Here is a 23447-nt window from a genome sequence, read left to right as displayed (position 1 = left end):
AAACTGTTTTCAAACGCTTTTCACTTGGGGAAGATAACATACTCCGAAAACGCATTTAAGATTTTGTTAATATAGATTATATATCATTTGTAAAGACTAAGTGGCAAACGCAATAACTAAAGTCCTTCATCCACATCGAACCGTTTAATATTTGATAATAGCGAGTCATTGTTGAGTAGTACTACTGGGTTTGACAAACCCCACCCAACGCTAAACTCGACTGGAGGTCGAGTGGGTGTAATCTTGGCTAAACACATACCATGGTCGGGATAGACCTGGTGGCAAGGCAAATGATAAACAGTCATCTTCGGTGTCGAACACTTAGTAATACTTATTTTATAGGCTAGCTACCTATAGATATATAATTGATTTAACACTATCTGGTAACGCAAAACGCTGAACGCAAAACGCTAAACGCAAAACGCTGAACGCAAAACGCTAAACGCAAAACGCTGAACGCAAAACGCTAAACGCTTTATTTTATACAAACTTGTGAACTCACCAACCCCGTGTTGACACTTTTAGTATGTTATTCTCAGGTAGCCGAGGCGGGCGCGCGGTTTAGGATCATGCATTGCTTGAAACACTTTTAATTATGCAAACTTATTTTAAACTGTTATCATTGGGTTTTTAAGTCGTCCTGCGTGACGCAACATTGGTTTCTATGGTTTTACGCTTCCGCACTTATTTTCATTTAAACGTTTTTTATGGTTTGATTATAATTAATGATTCCGATCCTGTTAGTTCACACTCTCTGACGGTAAAACTCCGTTAGTGGATTTTGAGGGTGTGACACCAACTGACTCTGATGTAAATGTTGTAATTGAAACTGTAAAAGTTGTAGAGACTGCAGACAGTTTGAAATTGATTATGAATTCTTATGATGATGGAGAGGAGAGTAGTGAAGAAAGGAGAATTGAGGATGATGAGTATGAAGGTGATTGATCAGATGTTGGAGAACAGGACTATGTTTATAATGATGAAATAGTGAATGTGGAAAGGGATGAAGAGCATGTTGAGACATAGGATGAAATTGAAAAGACAAATGTTGAAGAAAATGTAGCTACCACTGATGTGGCTACTGATATAATGACTGATGCAGCAACTGATGTCTTAACTGACTTACAGACTTATGAAGAAACTGAAGTAATGAATGAGGGAGATACTGCTACTGAGGAGTTGATAGTCATTGAACCAGAAACTGAACAAACAGAAATCTCCAGATATTGATGAAATTGAGCCTGAAACAGAAGAAGAGATCCAGAGAAGGTTGAGTAAAGGAAAGGCAAAAGTAACTGAAAAGGAGCCTGATAAAGCATTTCCAGAGAAAGACATCTTGTTTAGAGATGATGCTGAAGTTGCTACTGCTGCCAGAAGAGAACAAGAAAATATATTGAGAGAGACAAGGGAAAGGGAAATTTTGGCCCAAATCCTGACTCCAGAGGAGCTGGCAGAGCAGGAAATCTTGATCAACCAAGCCAATTTAGCAAAGTAATTAATGAAGAAATGGATGATCAAGATGTGATTGAGGCCTTGATAGATCTTAAGAGAAATGAGGAAGTTGACAATTCCTTAGCCATAGTGGTTAGCATGTTTCAATCTCAAAGTCAACCAGAAAGTAAGTCAACAGAAACTGCTGAACCTACAAATCTGAATACTGAAATGATGAATGAAGAGGAGATTGGTGAGTCCATTGCCTCAATGGCTGCAAAGAAATGGGCTCAACAGATTAAAGATGACATTAGACAAAATCCTGATGAATGGGAGTATGTGGATGATCCCAAGTATGGAAAGAAATACTTAAGAAAAAGGGATAGATCAGAAACATTTATGCCAGTTGAAGGTACTGAGTCTGCAAAGAAAGGAAGATGGGATGATCAAAATAAATACTTTGTAGAGACTCCTGATGATGAGGCAAGCCCAATCTGGGCAATTCCACTACAAACCTTTCAACCAGGTGAAAGAGTTCAAGGTGTTCCTGATGTGCCTATTAGAACTGAACCAAATCCAGATCATCCACCCTCTGATGAACCTAAGATTGATGCTGTAAATGATTCAACTTAAAAGGAGGGTGAGTCTGATGAATCTGATGATAAGGAGAAAATGTTAAAGCTACAAATGTTGAGTCTCCACAAGTAGTAATGACTGATGAGCAGAGAGCAAACATTGAGCTGGGTATGTTAGAAGCTAAAAGAAAGAATCCTTTGATTATGAAGCTGAGGGCACTTGGTGTGAAATTTGAAAGTGTTGCTCATATGAATGATGGTGAGTTGATCAGAGGCTTGATGAAGAAAATGAAAAGATCAAGAGAGCCATGCAACAAAAGAATAAAGATGCTCAGAAACACAAAGAATATCTTAGAAGGCATGAATATTCTGAAAAAGATTTGAGCCATTTCAATCATGATAAACTCCAAGACCGTTACAACAGTGAAAGGGAAAAGGTGATTGAGAAATGTGTAAAGGAGAATGAGAAGATTGAAAAGCTGGAAACTTTGAAAGAGAAGTTTGGAGGTATGTGTGGATACTTGCTGGAGAAAGGATTGAAACCTGAAATAGTTGAGAACCTATCTAGAGAATCAGTGTTGGACCAATACAATAAACTGAAAAGAAAAGAAAAACTGAAGAGGGTCCAAACTGAGAGCTCTACTAAACAATCTGAAACATCTGTTGAGCCTCCAATAAAGAAAAGAAAGATAATGACTCTGAGGGAGAAACAGAAGATTCAGGGTGTAAAGGAAATGTCAAAGGAAGTACCTGTTGTTGAAACCCCTACTTCACAAGAAGTAAAACCTGAACCTGAAGATGAACTAATTATTCCTTGGGAGAATGAAGAAATGATAAATAATCTAAGGGGGGTAATGATAAATCAAAGGGGAATGGATGAAGCCTCTTTTGATGCATTAGAAAAGGAAGATTTGAAAAATCTTTTCTACGTTCAAAAGGTTGATTGGGAGAAAGCTCTAAGGGAAGGAGAAAACCCTAGAAGCTTTGTGGATGGAAAATTTGTACCTGCTGGTCTATCAAACAGACCTGGTATGGCAAAAATGTTGCTCACTCTTAAAGAACAAGCTGGACAAGATATAGTTGAACTAGCTAACCTTCCACCTGAGATGGTAGAGGCAATCTACATCAAAACTTTCAATCTGGGGCCGAGAAAACCCATGAAATCTATTCCAATCAGACCTCCAATCTCAAGAAGACATCCACAAGGTGGAAGAGGTGAAGGTGGAAGAGGTGAGTCAAGTAGATCCGTACCACAAAGAACAACAAGACCACAATCAGATGTGGATCTTCCAAGAGAAATATACTATGATTTTGTGTGTGAATGCTTAAGAGTGATTATGGAAAGCAGACAACTGAGGGAGATAGTCGTGAGGAGTGATTTCTTTGAATATACTCAAGAACAACTGGAAAGAATGACAACACTCCCTCTGTATGACTATCGGAACAGAAACGGAATGGCTGGAAGACAGATGAATGAACTCTCTAAGTTCTTAAGAGATGAAGCTGACAAAGGATTCAGATTCCTAAAAGAAAGAAGAAACTGGAAAACTGTCCAATTTCACAGATCAAAAAGAACTGCCAAATTGAAAAGAATGGACATTGCTGAAAGGAATTTCAAGATAAATGTCAGAGATAGGAATCCTTTGTCAAACATGAACACATGCATAAGTCTTGAAAAAAGAATGACACACCCCAACTATACAGTTCAAAGAAATGGCATCATAACTGAAGTGGAATACAAAGAAGATGTTGACCATTACTTGCTGAGAAACGCTTATGGAAAAATACTACGGATTATCAAGAAGGATGAAGACTTGAATTGCTTGCATGATGAAGATCTAATGGATATAAGGGACTTGGTCATACCGGAAGGTCATACTCATTACCAAGCCCTTGATATCTTTAAAATGAGAGATGCATCAGTGATAGCCAACAGAAGGCAAGCCGCACACAATGCAAGGAAGAGACAAGATTCCTAGATTAGGCTTTGATATGTAATGTCTTCGGACAGATTTTGATTATGTAATTGACTATTACATGAATATGTAATTTGATTTTGATTTAATGTGTATTTTGACTGAGTGTAAGTAACCATAGATATGTTTTAGGTCAGCTGAGGTGTTCCAATCTAGGGGGAGATTGTTGAGTCAAGAAACTGACCTAAGGGAGATTGTTAAGTCAAAGACTTGTTCTATGTGACATATGGATGATTGGAATTGTAACAATTCCGGCAAATTCAGGTATACCCTAGCCGGAATATACTATTTACGTGTTATTTAATACTGAATATATGAATTATAATGTGTTTATACGAGTATATAAGGTTCACAGTACGAATTATACTCGAATATACAGCTAGTCGTATTGAAATTACGATTAATCAATGAACGGTTATTGAAACCCGAACGAATCGGGGATTACATTATAGACGAAATATATAGTGTTTAGTGATGTTTACGAAGTATTAAAGCTTCGGGATAAGTGAATTATAGCACATAAAAAGGAATTCGATTTATTAGTACGTCGGTACGATAAACGAAACCTTTAACATCAAACCAAGCAAGAGACGATCGATCAAGCCGAAAAAGATGCACAATTACCGACAATATGATGTGTTAAGTCAATAAATGTCATGGTTTAAGTTTTTAAAGTTTTTAAATCGGTTTTATATAAATTTAAATTTTAAGCCGAAAAACGACCGTTTTGGCCTCGTTTTGGGCGGAATTAAACGTTTAACCGAAAAACGAACTGAACCAGATTATCCACAACATTATCCAGATTGCGTAATCTGAATGTGTGGCCAAGCATGGAGGTGTGGGCCCCACCCCCACACCATATGGAGACCGATCGGATGAGGGTTTCCCTTCATCACTCTCATTTTCTTTTTTCTTCAAACATTCAAGCACTCAAACCTCTTCCAATCTTCAATTCTCATCCAAATCTTTGAGTTTTAACAAGGTAAAACCATAAAGTAATGGTCAATTCATAGTTGTAATTCCATAATCTTGAGTTTTTTGCAAGAGAATGAAGTTTCAAATGAAAAATGGGTGAAAACCCGAGATGAAACCGATTCTTGGAGGATCAAGTGATGTATACAAGTTATACAAAGGATCTTGGTCCAAGAAAGTAGTTAAAAGAGTCAAAAACGAATTTTTACGGTCAAAATCTTTGTTTTGATGTTTTAATCGAAACCATGAAAGAAATGGCTTGATTGTGGGTATAACTTGCTTGGTGTGGTGTTGTTGTGCTTATAGGTGTTGTATCTAGTGGCTAGCAAAGGCTAGAAACCAAGATCTTTGCGATCTAACGCTAGAAAACACAAGGTAGTTCGGTTTTCGTATGATTTAGATAATTTGGACAGATTGTGATAGACCTAGAGTTGGGTCACAAAATTTCACAGAGATGATCTACACATGAATATATGAGATATGTGAATTTTTGGTAATTTTTGGATAAAGGATGAATATTTGGTGAATTTAATGCTCGGTTTGGCCAAAAATGGTGAAAAATAGCTAAACATCATGAAAACTTCTGTAAAATTTAAGATAAGCTTTTTATAACATATAAAAGTTACACACAAAATTTCAGGTTCATTGGAGAAGTCTAAGTAGGCTTTTCGGTAAAACGAGTTCTAGGGATTTCTAGCTCGGTTTTGGTAAAAATGGCATAAAAAATGAGTTGTTAGTTCTGGAAAAATTACAGGGAACTATGTGGGTGACAGGGGTCATACCAGAAAAATTTGGGATTTTTCGAAGGTCTTTTGGTATTTTCGACATATTTGGTGTTTAAATGACGTTTAAAAATGGTTAAATATATTTTAGATATGAAAATTAATTCTGGAAAAATTTTATAAAATTCCTTACTGTCAAAATATGGTTTGTACAAAATTTCAAGGTCCGAGACTAAACGGATATTTATTTGTGCTAAATGGAACTTAAAAACAAACTTTTAAAGTTTAAAACGAGTAAACCGGCGAAGTTCGCCTAAGCGAGCTGACTGGTGTTTGAAAACCTTAAAAATGGATGATTTTTATGAAACTAAGTTAATCAAGTAAAAATAAATCATCCGAAAATAATTCGGATGATTTGGGTAATTTTACCCGACTTAACCGTTTCCGGTGTATTAAAGGCGGAAACGGGCCCCGCGGCCAAACGGGGGGTCTAACCGAGCTCTAATTTCACCACTTTAATGAAAATATCAATAACAACTATTTTCAGGTCGTGTGTGGTCAAACTCATTTTTTGAAAACATAAAGACGGATAACCGTGCTAGGCACGCAAAACGAGAAAACAAACTAACGGTAGTTTTGACTAAAGAACTCTAGGTGATATCACAATCTAAGTTCTGAAAAGTATTTCGGGGTTAACATTGTCCCCGGATCGTGTGCGGTACTGGGTTAACAGTGTCCCCAGACGTACCGGTTAACACGAATTTAAGTTATATTGATAGAAATTGTGTAGTAACGATTTGGGGGATCGTATTACAGATCTGTACCAGTAGCCGTGCACCGTAGTACATCTTGCTCACAAGAAGGTGAGTTTTCACGAGCCCCTTTTTATTGAACTGTTTTAAATATTTTCCCGGGGCGGAAAGCATGTTTTTATCAAAGTGCTTAAGTACATGCCGATCGCATGGAAATCAATGTATTTATATAATGTTTATTGTACGGGAATCGTACGGTAATGTATTAAGATGGTAATTGTCTGAGTTGCTAATATTGTAAGGCCCGAAACAGTGTTCTGGGTTAACAGTGTCCCCAGAGGTTATTAAATGTATTTCTGGGTTAACAGTGTCCCCAGAGGCTATTAAATGTATTTCTGGGTTAACAGTGTCCCCAGAGGTTATTAAATGTATTTCTGGGTTAACAGTGTCCCCAGAGGTTATTAAATGTGTTTCTGGGTTAACAGAGTTTTCACTTGTAGGCTCAGCATAATTACATCATTAATTTATGATTATTAAAATGATTTGTCATGGTTTACTTAAATTAGTGAAACTCACCAACTATTCGTAGTTGACCCGTTTTCTTTACATGCTTTCTAGGTACACCAAAATTGGAATGAATGATACGTGCTTGCTGATGTGTGCTATTTTGTGGAAGTTTAAGAGTCTATATTTTGTTTTAAATATGTTAATGTACTATCGGTAAAACTTATGTGATAACACCTAGATGGTAACGAAACTCGGAACAATGTAATTCGTTTAAATTAATGTAGTGGTGTTTTCTTTATAAGCAATGTTGTTGATATCAGATGTGTCTGTTGCATCCCGTGTACGTTTCAACTGCGGTTACGGGGTGTTACAAAACTTGGTATCAGAGCCATTGGTTATAAAGAATTAGGATGTCTTTAAAAGATACCTAAAATATAACTAGTAGCTCAAGTATTATAGGATCTGAATATCAACTAATAATTTATTGTGACGAGATCGGGATGAACTTGGATGGACAAGTGGGTTATTATGGTCCGGAACATAATAACAGACTTGTCTACACGAGGGAATTCAGGGAAAGTCACGGGGGACTTTAATAGGTAAAATTGGCAACATAAGTGCAAATATGTGATAATATTGTTATGTGGTCAAGTTGTATAAGTAAGTGTATATTAATTTGATTATGATTTACACTATGGAAAGAACTATATGTTTGTTAACTTGTGTGCAGGTAAAATGTCAAGAACTCCTAGTTTGTCGATTGAGGAGGACCCGGAGGAGGTCAGCTCCGGGGACTCTGGGAGCCCACTCGTAGCATCTAGCACAGAGCCTAGCGAGGCTAGCCTTAGGAGTTCCGGCCAGTCCTCCCCAGCTAGGATTGCCAGATCCCCTACCCCATCCGTACCACAGGCCGTCCCTGCACCCCCCGGATTCGGACCCCGCCTCACGGCGCGGATCAGTATCCCACATGTCCGACCTACCTCGCCCCCACCCAGACCTGCTACCCGCAGGGGCGAGTCCTCCCGCTCTCAGCCTGAGCCTGCGACTCCACCTGTGTGGGGTCTTCCTAGACAGGAACGGGACGCGGCGGCCTGGCTCCGAGTGCTCACCGAACAGGTGAATGAGCACTCCGCCACCCTGACGGTGGGAGTCCAGAGGAGGATGTACTTGGGGGATTGCATACTGGACCATCAGTATGCGATTGCCCAGCTGAAGAGGGAGTGCTCATACTCCCAATGGATGCTCGGCCGGATGGAGATGCGGGTCCGGGTTATGATGGCTGTGTTGGTGGTGTTGGTGGCGATATTGGTGGGGTTGGTTTACCACCGTGTTTAGTTGTGTTGGGATAGACAGGGACCGCTTTTTGATACTCTGTGTAAGCAGTTAGTGGTGATGCTAACATGGAGTGAATCTTGTTTAGTTATAATACAACCACTGGCCCTTAGGGGTGGTCTCTTTTGGGGCATATCAGTATAGATACTTTTGGGTATCATTCAAGCACTGACCCGTTGCGGGTTATGTCGAGATGATGCCGACATAGGCCCTACGTATGAAAACTTAACTAATGTAATAGTGACAGGAAAGTAATATGAACGGATGTTTGTGTAACATGTACTAACGTTTATTAATGAATGGAATGTTTGTTGTGTTTTATGATTGGAACTTGTATTGATTATATATATTTTCTTGATGTTGTGTAGAATGGCACCAAAACGTTCAGCCCAATTGTCGGAAGTGGACGTGAGCCGTCTGATTGCTCGCCAGTTGGAGGCGGCGATACCGGATATAGTATCGCGCATCGCCGCCAGTATTAACAATTCGACCAATCCAACCCCTCCGAGCAATCAAACGACCACCAATAATAACGGAGAACAAAATGCTAATCCTCCACAAAACGATAACACGATTCCGAGTAATGACGCACCGCCTACGGTGGTCGCTACAGACAGTAATGGCCCTATACCTACTGTAGAGACGAACCGTACTGAAACGATTCCTGCATCCAGGGGATGTTCGATCAAAGACTTTATGTTGTGCAAGCCTCTAGAGTTTAGCGGGTCTGAAGGACCAAATGGGTTAGTTAAATGGATCGAGAAAATAGAATCCGTTGTGAACATCAGCAACTGCCCCGAGGATTGTGTCGTTAAGTACGCCACCTGCACACTCACGGACCATGCCTTGACATGGTGGAACACCATAGTGCAGACTCGCGGTCAGGCGACGACAAACCGCATGACCTGGACAGAGCTCAAGGCTCTTGTATTGGAACATTTCTGCCCGAGAAACGAATTGCAGAAATTAGAAAATGAATTGTGGAATCTGGAGATGCAGGGGGCGGACCACTTGGGTTATACGAACCGGTTTAATGAGTTGGCGCGATTGGTACCATGGATGGTCACCCCAGATTCGAAGAGGGTGGAGCGTTATATTTGGGGACTAACTCCAGTAGTAAGGAGTATAGTCAATTCTGGGGGACACCAGACGTATGAGGGTGCGGTGACACAAGCTGGTATCGTCACGTATGATTTCGTAAGAAGCGGGTCACTGAAGGTGACGGGAGAATCCGCTGGGGGAAAGCGGAGTACGCATGACCATAGGAGCCGGGAAAAACAGCAAAGTAAACGTGCTAGGCCCACTGCCCAGAACTACGCCATGACTAGTTCGGGCGGAAGGCAGGAACCGCAGACAAGGATGTTTTCCAGGTGTGGGAAATGCGGTTACCAACATGGTGGCGAGTGCAGGGTGGTAGTGTGCCATCGGTGTGGCAGGGAAGGGCACTACGCACCGAGATGTAGGACAAACCTGAACACTCTGAACCGGCAACCGCAACATATCCGTGCGCAGCCAATTAGGAACCAACCAACCCAACAGCAAAACCCGCAAGGAAGTCAAATGGTGACCACTAGCCGTGCTTGCTTTGAGTGCGGCGGCACAGATCACTTCAAGAAAAACTGTCCGAAGCTGAACCAGGGAGGGAATGGGAGGCAAACTGTGGGCCAGGCATCGTCGTCCAATCCGGCGCGAGGCCGAGCATTCGTGATGGGGGCGAACGAAGCACGCCCGGACCCCAGCGTAGTGACAGGTACATTCCTCGTCTCTGATCATTACGCTTCTGTATTATTTGATACGGGTGCCGACAGAAGTTTTGTCTCCGTTAAATTCCTGTCGATAGCAAACCGGCCGATTAGTGAAACTATAGAACCTTACACCATAGAAGTCGCTAACGGTAAAACCATGATAGTTAATCGGATAGTTCGGAATTGCCCTTTTATTCTGAACGAACAATCCTTTCTGATTGACTTGTTACCGGTAGAATTGGGTAGTTTTGATGTGATAGTGGGAATGGATTGGTTAGCACGTAACAAAGTAGAAATAAACTGTGAAAAGAAAATCGTCAAGATCCGGGTGTCGGATGACGAGGAGGTATTAGTGCAAGGAGAAAAATCCGGCACCATGATACCATTTATATCCCACCTCAAGGTGTTAAAATATATACGTCAGGGATGTGTGGCGTATCTAGCGAGCCTGACGGCCACTGATTCTGAGGAAAAACGGGTGGACGATATTCCCGTGGTACGCGAATTTCCACAAGTTTTCCCAGAGGAACTTCCTGGATTACCGCCAACCCGACAGGTCGAATTCAGAATCGACTTATTACCTCAAGCTGGCCCTGTTGCTAAAGCGCCCTACCGACTTGCACCATCCGAGATGCAAGAACTGTCCAATCAGTTGCAAGAATTGTTGGATAAAGGATTTATACGTCCTAGTTATTCCCCGTGGGGTGCACCTGTACTATTCGTGAAAAAGAAGGTCGGGAGCCTTAGAATGTGCATTGATTACAGGGAATTGAACAAGTTGACAATCAAAAATAGGTATCCTCTCCCCCGAATCGATGATCTGTTCGACCAACTACAAGGTGCGAGCTACTTCTCAAAAATAGATCTTAGATCGGGATACCATCAGGTTATAATTCAGGAGGAGGATATCCCAAAAACCGCATTCCGGACTCGCTACGGCCATTACGAGTTCTTAATTATGCCGTTTGGGCTAACAAATGCACCAGCAGTATTCATGGATCTCATGAATCGAGTCTGTAAACCCTACCTCGATAAATTCGTCATCGTGTTTATTGATGATATTTTGATATACTCGAAGAGTAAAGAAGACCACGAGCAACACTTAAGATTAATTTTAGAGCTTCTAAATCAGGAGAAGTTGTATGCAAAATTCTCCAAGTGTAACTTCTGGTTACAAGAAGTGCAATTCCTTGGTCACATTATAAATCACCAAGGAATACACGTTGATCCAAGTAAGGTTGAAGCAGTTAAGAATTGGCAAGCGCCTAAATCGCCAAAGGAAATCCGCCAATTCTTGGGCTTAGCTGGATACTATCGTCGATTTATAGAGAACTTTTCCAGCATCGCCCAACCTTTAACCCTTTTGACCCAAAAGGATCGAAAGTATGAATGGGGTGAAGAGCAGGTAACGGCGTTTCAAACGCTAAAACAAAGATTGTGCCAAGCGCCAATCTTAAGCCTCCCCGATGGAGACGATGGTTTTGTCGTGTATTGTGACGCATCCCGGAGAGGGTTAGGATGCGTGTTGATGCAAGATAATAAGGTTATAGCCTATACTTCTCGACAGTTAAAAATACACGAGAAAAATTACACTACTCATGACTTAGAACTGGGAGCAGTTATCTTTGCACTTAAAATCTGGAGACATTATCTCTACGGTACAAAGTGCACCATCTTCACCGATCATAAAAGTTTGCAACACATATTCGATCAGAAAGAACTGAATATGAGGCAACGAAGATGGGTCGAGTTGTTAAGCGACTATGACTGTGACATCCGTTATCACCCCGGCAAGGCTAACGTCGTAGCCGATGCCTTGAGTAGGAAGGATCGGGTTAAGCCATTGCGAGTGCGAGCGCTGGGGATGATAGTCCAGTCGAACCTTTCGGATTTGATTCGAGTCACTCAACGCGAGGCGTTGAAAGAGGAACAATTGGAAAAAGAGGGACTTTACGGTAACGAGAAGAATTTCGAACAGCGCGTGGACGAAATTCTCTATTTCAAAAATCGGATTTGGATCCCGACCCTCCATGACCTTCGTGAATTAATCATGGACGAAGCGCATAAATCGAAATATTCCATACATCTGGGATCGGATAAGATGTACAAGGATGTGAAGGAGTTCTACTGGTGGCCGGGTATGAAAAAGGATATAGACACATACGTCGGCAAGTGTACGACGTGCGCGAGGGTTAAGGCGGAGCACCAGAAACCTTCGGGAATGTTACAACAACCGGAAATTCCTGAATGGAAGTGGGAGCAGATCACGATGGATTTTGTGACACATCTCCCCAAGACGTCCCGAGGACATGATGCAATTTGGGTAGTCGTGGATCGATTAACCAAATCGGCACATTTTATTCCGATTAGAAATAATTATAACACCGAGAGACTTGCGCAGATTTATATAAATGAAATTGTGTCTCGTCATGGTATACCCATTTCGATCATCTCCGATCGGGATAGCCATTTCACCTCCAAACTTTGGCAAGCTATGCAAGAAGCGCTGGGAACGCGTATTGATCTAAGCACGCTTACCACCCTCAGACCGAAGGTCAGTCTGAGAGGACCATCCAAACCCTGGAGGATTTGCTTCGTGCATGCGTACTGGATTTTAAGAGAAATTGGGATCAACATCTCCCACTCGTTGAATTTTCCTATAATAATAGTTACCATAGCAGTATAAAGGCAGCGCCTTACGAAGCATTGTATGGACGGAAATGCCGATCGCCACTCTGCTGGACTGAAGTGGGCGACACACAGTTTATTAGATCAGATCTGGTCCAGGAAACGACCAGCAAAATCCTTGAAATTAAGAACAATCTGAAGGCCGCGCGGGATCGGCAGAAGAGTTATGCCGATACCCGTAGGAAACCGTTGTCATTCGAGAAAGGTGATAAAGTGTATTTGAAAGTATCACCGTGGAAGGGTGTTGTTAGATTTGGAAAGGCGGGGAAGTTAGCCCCTAGATACATTGGACCATTCGACATTATTGCAAAAATCGGTCCTGTAGCATACCGATTAGAACTGCCTGATGAACTGAGTGCAGTTCATAACGTGTTCCACGTGTTGAACTTCAAAAGGTGTCTGACGGATGAGACATCGGTGTTACCTTTAGAGGGTGTTCAAATAAATGATAAGCTCAACATTGTAGAGGAGCCGATAGAAATAGTAGACGGGAAAATCAAGCAACTTAGACACAATAAGATCTCGTTGGTCAAAGTTATATGGAACTCGCAACGAGGCCCAGAATATACATGGGAACGAAAGGACGAATTTCGGAAGAAATACCCCCACCTATTTCCGCAAAAGGAAATAGTTGATGCGTAAAATTTCGAGGACGAAATTTTTGTAACTGGGGGAGAATGTAACAATTCCGGCAAATTCAGGTATACCCTAGCCGGAATATACTATTTACGTGTTATTTAATACTGAATATATGAATTATAATGTGTTTATACGAGTATATAAGGTTCACAGTACGAATTATACTCGAATATACAGCTAGTCGTATTGAAATTACGATTAATCAATGAACGGTTATTGAAACCCGAACGAATCGGGGATTACATTATAGACGAAATATATAGTGTTTAGTGATGTTTACGAAGAATTAAAGCTTTGGGATAAGTGAATTATAGCACAGAAAAAGGAATTCGATTTATTAGTACGTCGGTACGATAAACGAAACCTTTAACATCAAACCAATCAAGAGACGATCGATCAAGCCGAAAAAGATGCACAAATACCGACAATATGATGTGTTAAGTCAATAAATGTCATGGTTTAAGTTTTTAAAGTTTTTAAATCGGTTTGATATAAATTTAAATTTTAAGCCGAAAAACGACCGTTTTGGCCTCGTTTTGGGCGGAATTAAACGTTTAACCGAAAAACGAACTGAACCAGATTATCCACAACATTATCCAGATTGCGTAATCTGAATGTGTGGCCAAGAATGGAGGTGTGGGCCCCACCCCCACACCATATGGAGACCGATCGGATGAGGGTTTCCCCTCATCCCTCTCATTTTCTTTTTTCTTCAAACATTCAAGCACTCAAACCTCTTCCAATCTTCAATTCTCATCCAAATCTTTGAGTTTTAACAAGGTAAAACCATAAAGTAATGGTTAATTCATAGTTGTAATTCCATAATCTTGAGTTATTTGCAAGAGAATGAAGTTTCAAATGAAAAATGGGTGAAAACCCGAGATGAAACCGATTCTTGGAGGATCAAGTGATGTATACAAGTTATACAAAGGATCTTGGTCCAAGAAAGTAGTTAAAAGAGTCAAAAACGAATTTTCACGGTCAAAATCTTTGTTTTGATGTTTTAATCGAAACCATGAAAGAAATGGCTTGATTGTGGGTATAACTTGCTTGGTGTGGTGTTGTTGTGCTTGTAGGTGTTGTATCTAGTGGCTAGCAAAGGCTAGAAACCAAGATCTTTGCGATCTAACGCTAGAAAACACAAGGTAGTTCGGTTTTCGTATGATTTAGATAATTTGGACAGATTGTGATAGACCTAGAGTTGGGTCACGAAATTTCACAGATATGATCTACACATGAAAATATGAGATCTGTGAATTTTTGGTAATTTTTGGATAAAGGATGAATATTTGGTGAATTTAATGCTCGGTTTTGGCCAAAAATGGTGAAAAATAGCTAAACATCATGAAAAATTCTGGAAAAGTTAAGATAAGCTTTTTATAACATATAAAAGTCACACACAAAATTTCACATTCATTGGAGAAGTCTAAGTAGGCTTTTCGGTAAAACGAGTTCTAGGGATTTCTAGCTCGGTTTTGGTAAAAATGGCATGAAAAATGAGTTTTTAGTTCTGGAAAAATTACAGGGAACTATGTGTGTGACAGGGGTCGTCCCAGAAAAATTTGGGATTTTTCGAAGGTCGTTTGGTATTTTCGACATATTTGGTGTTTAAATGACGTTTAAAAATGGTTAAATAAATTTTAGATATGAAAATTAATTCTGGAAAAATTTTATAAAATTCCTTACTGTCAAAATATGGTTTGTACAAAATTTCAAGGTCCGAGACTAAACGGATATTTATTTGTGCTAAATGGAACTTAAAAACAAACTTTTAAAGCTTAAAACGAGTAAACCGGCGAAGTTCGCCTAAGCGAGCTGACTGGTGTTTGAAAACCTTAAAAATGGATGATTTTTATGAAACTAAGTTAATCAAGTAAAAATAAATCATCCGAAAATAATTCGGATGATTTGGGTAATTTTACCCGACTTAACCGTTTCCGGTGTATTAAAGGCGGAAACGGGCCCCGCGGCCAAACGGGGTGTCTAACCGAGCTCTAATTTCACCACTTTAATGAAAATATCAATAACAACTATTTTCAGGTCGTGTGTGGTCAAACTCATTTTTTGAAAACATAAAGACGGATAACCGTGCTAGGCACGCAAAACGAGAAAACAAACTAACGATAGTTTTGACTAAAGAACTCTAGGTGATATCACAATCTAAGTCCTGAAAAGTATTTCGGGGTTAACATTGTCCCCGGATCGTGTACGGTACTGGGTTAACAGTGTCCCCAGACGTACCGGTTAACACGAATTTAAGTTATATTGATAGAAATTGTGTAGTAACGATTTGGGGGATCGTATTACAGATCTGTACCAGTAGCCGTGCACCGTAGTACATCTTGCTCACAAGAAGGTGAGTTTTCACGAGCCCCTTTTTATTGAACTGTTTTAAATATTTTCCCGGGGCGGAAAGCATGTTTTTATCAAAGTGCTTAAGTACATGCCGATCGCATGGAAATCAATGTATTTATATAATGTTTATTGTACGGGAATCGTACGGTAATGTATTAAGATGGTAATTGTCTGAGTTGCTAATATTGTAAGGCCCGAAACAGTGTTCTGGGTTAACAGTGTCCCCAGAGGTTATTAAATGTATTTCTGGGTTAACAGTGTCCCCAGAGGCTATTAAATGTATTTCTGGGTTAACAGTGTCCCCAGAGGTTATTAAATGTATTTCTGGGTTAACAGTGTCCCCAGAGGTTATTAAATGTGTTTCTGGGTTAACAGAGTTTTCACTTGTAGGCTCAGCATAATTACATCATTAATTTATGATTATTAAAATGATTTGTCATGGTTTACTTAAATTAGTGAAACTCACCAACTATTCGTAGTTGACCCGTTTTCTTTACATGCTTTCTAGGTACACCAAAATTGGAATGAATGATACGTGCTTGCTGATGTGTGCTATTTTGTGGAAGCTTAAGAGTCTATATTTTGTTTTAAATATGTTAATGTACTATCGGTAAAACTTATGTGATAACACCTAGATGGTAACGAAACTCGGAACAATGTAATTCGTTTAAATTAATGTAGTGGTGTTTTCTTTATAAGCAATGCTGTTGATATCAGATGTGTCTGTTGCATCCCGTGTACGTTTCCGCTGCGGTTACGGGGTGTTACAGGAATCTTCTCAACCTCCTCAGAATTCGCTAAGTATAGATCCGGGCACATCTTGGACTTCCGAGCAAGCTTTTACTATGACGGGTACGAGATTTTGTCTATCAGGCAAGGTTATCTTCATAAAGTCTTCTTTAGTGAATATCCGAGCAGTGTTTGCAAATTAGTGTATTACTGTCACACCCTCAAATTCCACTAACGGAGTTTTACCTTCAGAGGGTGTGAACTAACAGGATCGGAATCATTAGTTATAATTAAACCATAAAAACGTTTAAATGAAATTAAGTGCGGAAGCGTAAAAACCAAAAGACAAAAGTTGCGTCACGCAGGACGACTTAAAAACCCAAGTAATAATAGTTAAAACATGTTTGCATATCAGAATGTTCAAAAACCATGCATGATCCTATACCGCGCGCCTGCTTCGGCTACCTGAGAATAACATACTAAAAGTGTCAACACAAGGTTGGTGAGTTCACAAGTTTATATAAAGTAAAGCGTTTAGCGTTTGCGTTCAGCGTTTTGCGTTTAGCGTTTTGCGTTCAGCGTTTTGCGTTACCAGATAGTGTTAAATCAATTATATATCTATAGGTAGCTAGCCTATACAACAAGTATTACTAAGTGTTCGACACCGAAGCTGACTGTTTATCAAGTGCCTTGTCACCAGGTCATCCAGACCATGGTACGTGTTAGCCAAAACTACACCCGCTCGACCTCTAGTCGAGTTTAGCGTTGGGTGGGGTTTGTCAAACCCAGTAGTACTACTCAAAAGTGACTCGCTATTCCAAATATTAACCGGTTCGATGTGTAGGACTTCAAATGTTTCGTTTGCCACTTAGCCTTTACAAGTGATATATAATTTACTAACAAAATCTTAAATGCGTTTATCGGAGTATGTTATCTCCCCCAAGTGAAAAGCGTTTGAAAACAGTTTAAAGGGGTAAGTGAAACTCACTGTTTGCGAAGAATTCCCAAAAATAAATCACCAAGTGATGCGCGTCACAGAAAACTCTCTCTAGCGTTCTAAAACAACAAAGAGATTTTCTAAGTGTCGGAACTATTAACGAGTCTCTAGACCCGGCACGTAGTACCTATGCAAATATCACGTTTCGTGTTTGTTTGTGAATCGTGTGTGACTTAACAAGCACATTTGTGATACGCTACGTGTGTGAACAATCGTTTACGTGTCATGTATTAATAATGTACATCACTAGCAACTATTCCCCGCAGGGGCAATTTGGTCAAAACATAGCAATTATCATGTTTCATGCATTTTCACAAAATTCAGCAGCTAGTTTCACCGAGACAGAAATTCTACTTGAAAGATTGTACTATTCCACTGATCATAGCATCTCAATTAATTTACAAAAAATCACCACAAAAGCATGTATGTCTTAGGTTTCCAGAACATATTTTATTATATTTTTATTCCACCTAGGTTTCTCACAATAATCAAATCATTACAGCAAACTCATAACAGTCAAATTCATGCGCAACAGAATTTTATTTGAAATTCCCGTTAAATGAAAAATCCAATAAATGCAAGACCACTTGGGTTAGGTTCCTAACTCAACAAGTCAACTTCCAGAAGTGGAACCAACCCAATTGGTCTCGTAGTTCATGAGATATAACATTTACAACACAACCTAACAGAAGGTCTAACATCTCAGCTTTGCACAACGTTTTTGTAAAATCATAAAGGTTAACTTTTACACGTCAAAAAATTGCAAATTTATATTTTTTAGAAACTAGACTCAACCTAGTTTACTGTAGTATCAATAATCTCAACCAATTTTCAAATTTACACCCGATACAGTCAATTGAACATCAGCAACACAATCTGTCCAGAAACTGTTTGCAACAAAACTCAACATATTAGCCATTTATAAACCATAATTCCTTCATATAACATCCTAGACACCATAATCACTATCCATGCACATCAATTATACATTACATCCATGGTTAGGGTTTTATTTGAATTCAAAATCAAGAACACAACGATTAACATGTAATAATACCAATTCTAGTTATCATATCACAATCAATCCATCATCAAATCAAGATAAAACATATGAACACATTACATATGAAAATCGGACCTAGGGTTTGTAATTATACCTTCAAAAACACCAATACAAGCAAGAGGAAGGTAGAAGATGGCTAGAAACGGATGTAGGATGCTTCAATTGTGAAATACAAGATCAAAATCAAGAGATATGTGTGTGTGTGAGTCGATTGTGAGGAGAGGGGGAGGGGTAGGCTGCCGTCGGTTTTGGGGAGAGGGAGAGGGAGAAGAGGTTAGGGTTTATATTTATTAATAATAATAATATGTTACACTTTAGTCCCTCAACTTCTAGTTTGTACTTTTCTAGCTTAATTAACTAGTTCTAGCACATTGAGTTAACGTTTATAACAATGTTATCACATAACACATAAGTCTAACACATAATTATCACATAATTATTGTTTTGACATTTTTCGTTTATTCACCAATTGTTTGCGTCAACTCGTTTGCGTTTCGGTGCAATTCCCGAAAGACTACACATGTAGTAAGTGTCAAGCGTCTTTAAACCCTAGTTTAAATGTAATGAAGTGTGCGTTATAGATTCAATGATCTTTAAGTTTGAATTGACGGAGTTGAGTTAACGGAGTTAACGGAGTTAACCTGAAATTGACGATTGTCACAATTACCGGGCATGGTTCACTAGTTTATACTTATCCGGGAAAGGATCACTTTATCAAGCAGGTCTGTTCTTCATAGCCAAGTAATGTTCACTTCCGAGTAAGCTTTTGGCTAACCAAGCTCATGAAGCCAAGTAATTGGAAGACCGGGCATGGTATTGATTAATAAGTTGGTCCAAGTATGCTTGATGTTTTTAATGATATATCTCTAAGTATCATCGGGCAAGGTTTAACTCAAGCAAGAAACAGTGCTACCGAGCACACCTTGCGAATAAGTTATTTTCTAACAAAGAGTTGTAGGGACCATTGAAGAACAAGGTTGCTCGTAAGGGTTTGTCGGGCAAAGTCTGGCAAAGTCAAGAAGATTGAAGTCTACTCGGTGAGTATTTTACTTGGTAAAATACTCTTCAAGTAAAGTCTACCCGGAAAATGATTCCAAGCACACCTCTATGTTACCAAGTTATGAAGGATGGCAGAGCATGCTCAAAAAGACAAAATTGATGCAAAGCCTACCCGGAAGACTTGTTTTACACTTCGGATTATTTCTGAATATGTAATTTGAGTATGTCATATCATTTAGGGTTTCTAGAAGGATTGACAGCTGTTAAGGAGGTGTCAAGCCTATAAAAGGAATAAATTAGGGCACGCCTCCTAAGGACAGACACATTAATTCAGAGATAATAGTTTTTGTGTGACGGCTGTCTTAGTATAATACGGATAAAACTTTCCTTCAAGAAACCCTAAATCGATTACCCTTTGTATGATGAACATTTTATAAATGGAAATCTTTTGAGTGAATCTTGTTTGTGTTAGTTACCTTTGATTATTGATTGCAACTACCCTGTTTTGATTCCGCCTTTAACAAACAGTAATCTTTCTAAATATAGCAACCCGTCATTAACTCCCTTGTCGACACATCTGTTTGTGTGAGTTATGGCATGATTTGAGTAAGATCCAGCTGAAATCAGGACCTGACAAAAAATAACAAAAGCTAATAAAATATTATATATATATATATGGTGAGGTTAGAATAAGAAGTGAGTTATTTGTAAGAAGTGTGAGAAGTAATATCGGCCGTTGGATTTGATCATCTGATGGTGGATATTGTTAGTATGTTTTTTGTTCGGTGTGTTTATTTTTTTAAGGGTAAAAACCACTTGTTACACTTCTTAGGATAGTTTTACTTCTTATTTTAACCTTGCTCTCTCTCTCTCTCTCTCTCTCTATATATATATATATATATATATATATATATATATATATATCAGTATATCAATACACTTTGTCTTTGTGGATCAGATCGACATACCCCGGTGGTTGTCCCACATAGACTTCTTCACCAAGTCACCCGTTGAGAAAAGCTTACTTGACATCCAACCGATACACTTTAAAGCCCTTCAAAGAAGCAAATGCAAAAAAGATTCAGATCGTTTCGAGTCTAGCAACCGGTGTGTAGACCTCATTATAATCTAAAACGACTAACCGAACTTTGCTTCAGACGATTATCCCATTCTCATCTCGTTTGCATTTGAACACCCATTTAGTATTGATACGCTTTTTGTCTTCGGGTAGATCAACAATCCTACAAAACACAAATATGATTGTAGTATACAAATCTTAACTAAAAATTAACAAAAACTAATAAAATATTAAATAAAATATACAAGGGAAATATATATATTTATCAGTATCAAAATATCCCACACTTACTCTTTCTTCGTCCCTGAAAAAGTCTAATGCAATGGAATCAAAATCAGAAAATATAGCCTTAGAAACATATAGATTATTTTAAAGCTTAGAAACATGCAAAAACAGCGGTCACCGATATTGTTGTCCAGTTAAACCCATGCCTTGATCTTTACTAGAACAAGTAAGATCCAACAATTTCATTTTTTTATGTAACTCATTGGTTTACATAGTTAAGACCCATTTATTTTGAGTTTTTATATCTTCTTAATGTTCACTGATTCTTACAATGCATTTGTGGCCAAGAATTTATATCACACAAGTGTAGTATAAGAAGATCTTGAACAAATTGATTTTGATGATTTGGAAGACATGGATCTTAAGTGGCAAGCTGCAATGTTAGCTGTGAGGAGTAAAAGGCTATATAATAGAACTGTTAGGGTCTGTTTGGTATGGGGTAATGGAATGGACGACGGAATGGATTGTACGTGGTAATGGAATGGACAAAGGAATGGAATGGGTTATTACCATTCCAATAAAATGTTTGGTTACCACATGGGAATGAAATTAATCATTACTTTATATTGTTGGTAGGTAAGAAAAAAATAAAAAATAAATAAAATTAAAATGGTAGTGAGTTGTGGTGGTGGTGGGAGCGGTGGCGGTAACGGTGGAGGTGGTGGTGGCGGCTACAGTGGAGGTGGTGGTGGGCAGTGATGACGGTGGGCGGCGTGTGTGATGGTGGGGCGATGATTGATGGATGCGGCGGGTGGCTGGAGGTGGTGGGTGGCTGGCTGGAATTGATGGCGATGGTTTGTGGAGGTGGGTGGTGGTGGCAGAGGACGCCGATGGTGGTGATTGGTGGAAGTGGCGGCGGTGGTGGGCAGCGGTGATGGTGGGCGGCATGTGTGATGGTGGGGTGATGGTTGATATATGCGGCGGGCGGCTGGCGGTGCTGAGTGGCTGCCACTAATGGCGATGGTTGGTGGCGGCAGTGGACAGCGATGGTTGTGGCAGTGGCGGCGGTGGTTGGTGGCGGTGGTGGGTGTTGATGTTGGGTGGTGGTGTTGTTGGGAGGGTGGTGGAAGTTATGTAGGTTGAAGGAGGGAATGGAATGAAAAAAAACATGGGGTATGGATGGAATGAAATTGGGGTATTTTAGAGGGAATGGAATGGACTAGGTAATGGGTCATTCCATTCCTTTGGTCAACCAAACACACTATTTCCCATTCCCTCACAATGGGTCATTCCATTCCGTCCTCCATTCCTGCATACCAAACGCTACCTTAGGTCTTTGGTTTCTGGACCAAATGACATAATTCGTTTGACATGTCCGAAGCAATTTGCTATAATTGTCAACTACAAGGACATTTTGCAAGAGAATGCAACCAGCTAAGACATTTCCAAAAAAATAAATAACAAAGAAACCAGTTCCAATTCCGAAATCAGAATCAAGGCCAACAAAGGCAGTTTAACAACAACAACAACTTTCAACAACAGAATCATCAACAAATCATCCCACAACAACAATTTCAGAGAAACCAACAAATCCCTCCACAAGATCCTACTAATCAGAATAGGAACAATGCCAATCAGCCAAGAAATCAAGGAAATGTTGTGTTGGCTCAACCACGACAAGATGGTGTGTTTGACTGGATTAACCATGCTGAGGATATAGAGAAGGCTAATGTGGCACTCATGGCAAAGATTGGAAATGAAGTAGAGTCCTCTTCATCTCAGGTACATTCAAATCCTACAAATCTTGAATTACTTCAAATGAATGATTCTTTGAGAAAGACAGGTGGTAAATTGCAAAGTGAGTTCTTTAAGAAACAAAGCATAATAAATATGTATGTATGAAATGGGTAATTTGTCATATGAGAACCAAATTAAAAGTATGGAACAGGATTGTGTGGATAGTTACAACATTCAGTCAAGGTATATCACTGAAATTGAAGAGTTGAAGAAAATGTATCTTGATGAGAAGTTGAAGAATACTCAACTTCAAGTTGAGATTGATTTTTTAAAGAATTTGGTATCCGCTGGAAATATCCGTCGAATGTTGAAGAAGATCAATGTCACACCCTCAATTTTCGACTAACGGGCTTTTACCGTGAGTCGCGTGACATACCAGGATCTAGTCATGTGTCATAACGAACAACCAATTTATGATGGAAAATATTTAAATATTATTTCTCATCATAAATGTGGTAAGTACATTTACAATAAATTTTTTACATTTGCGGAAGCGTATAATTATGAAAACACTAAAAAACCTAGAGTGTGAGTCAAGACGCCCAGACCTAACATTTCATTACAGACTCCCAGCATAATTCGATTCTTAGTGGGATCCATGCATCCTAGACTCATTTAAACTTCACACATGCATCTTAAACACCTGAAAAATACATGCTAAATGGGTCAACATTGGCGAGTTCACAGGTTTGAGTTTAAAATAAGTTTGTCAAACAAACCAGTAGGTAAATAAATAAAAACATTGTAGAGAATATAAGTACGGATAATGTATGCCTATGTAATACCACTATTTAATTAGGCTAGTAATCATGTTACATTAGTGTAAGTTTCATTGTGACCGAGGCTGACTTGTTAGTTTGTTGCC

The 23447-nt window shown here is 39.4% G+C and overlaps 1 protein-coding gene across 1 annotated transcript in view; it reads right to left on the bottom strand.

Moving 5' to 3' along the window:
* The window catches only part of LOC143557729 (uncharacterized), a 72208-nt gene extending 70873 nt beyond the window's left edge, over positions 1-1335 (bottom strand). Inside the window, exon 1 of the mRNA XM_077046734.1 lies at positions 1127-1335. Coding sequence (XP_076902849.1) covers positions 1127-1335 — 209 coding nt within the window. The remainder of the gene's footprint in view (positions 1-1126) is intronic.
* Between the last annotated feature and the right edge of the window lie 22112 nt (positions 1336-23447).

Source organism: Bidens hawaiensis, unplaced genomic scaffold (genome assembly GCF_021521415.1).
Source record: "Bidens hawaiensis isolate Kalapana, Puna unplaced genomic scaffold, B.hawaiensis_p1.1 tig00019093_1, whole genome shotgun sequence".
NCBI classification, from domain to species: Eukaryota; Viridiplantae; Streptophyta; class Magnoliopsida; order Asterales; family Asteraceae; genus Bidens; species Bidens hawaiensis.
This window is presented reverse-complemented; position numbering and strand designations above follow the sequence as displayed.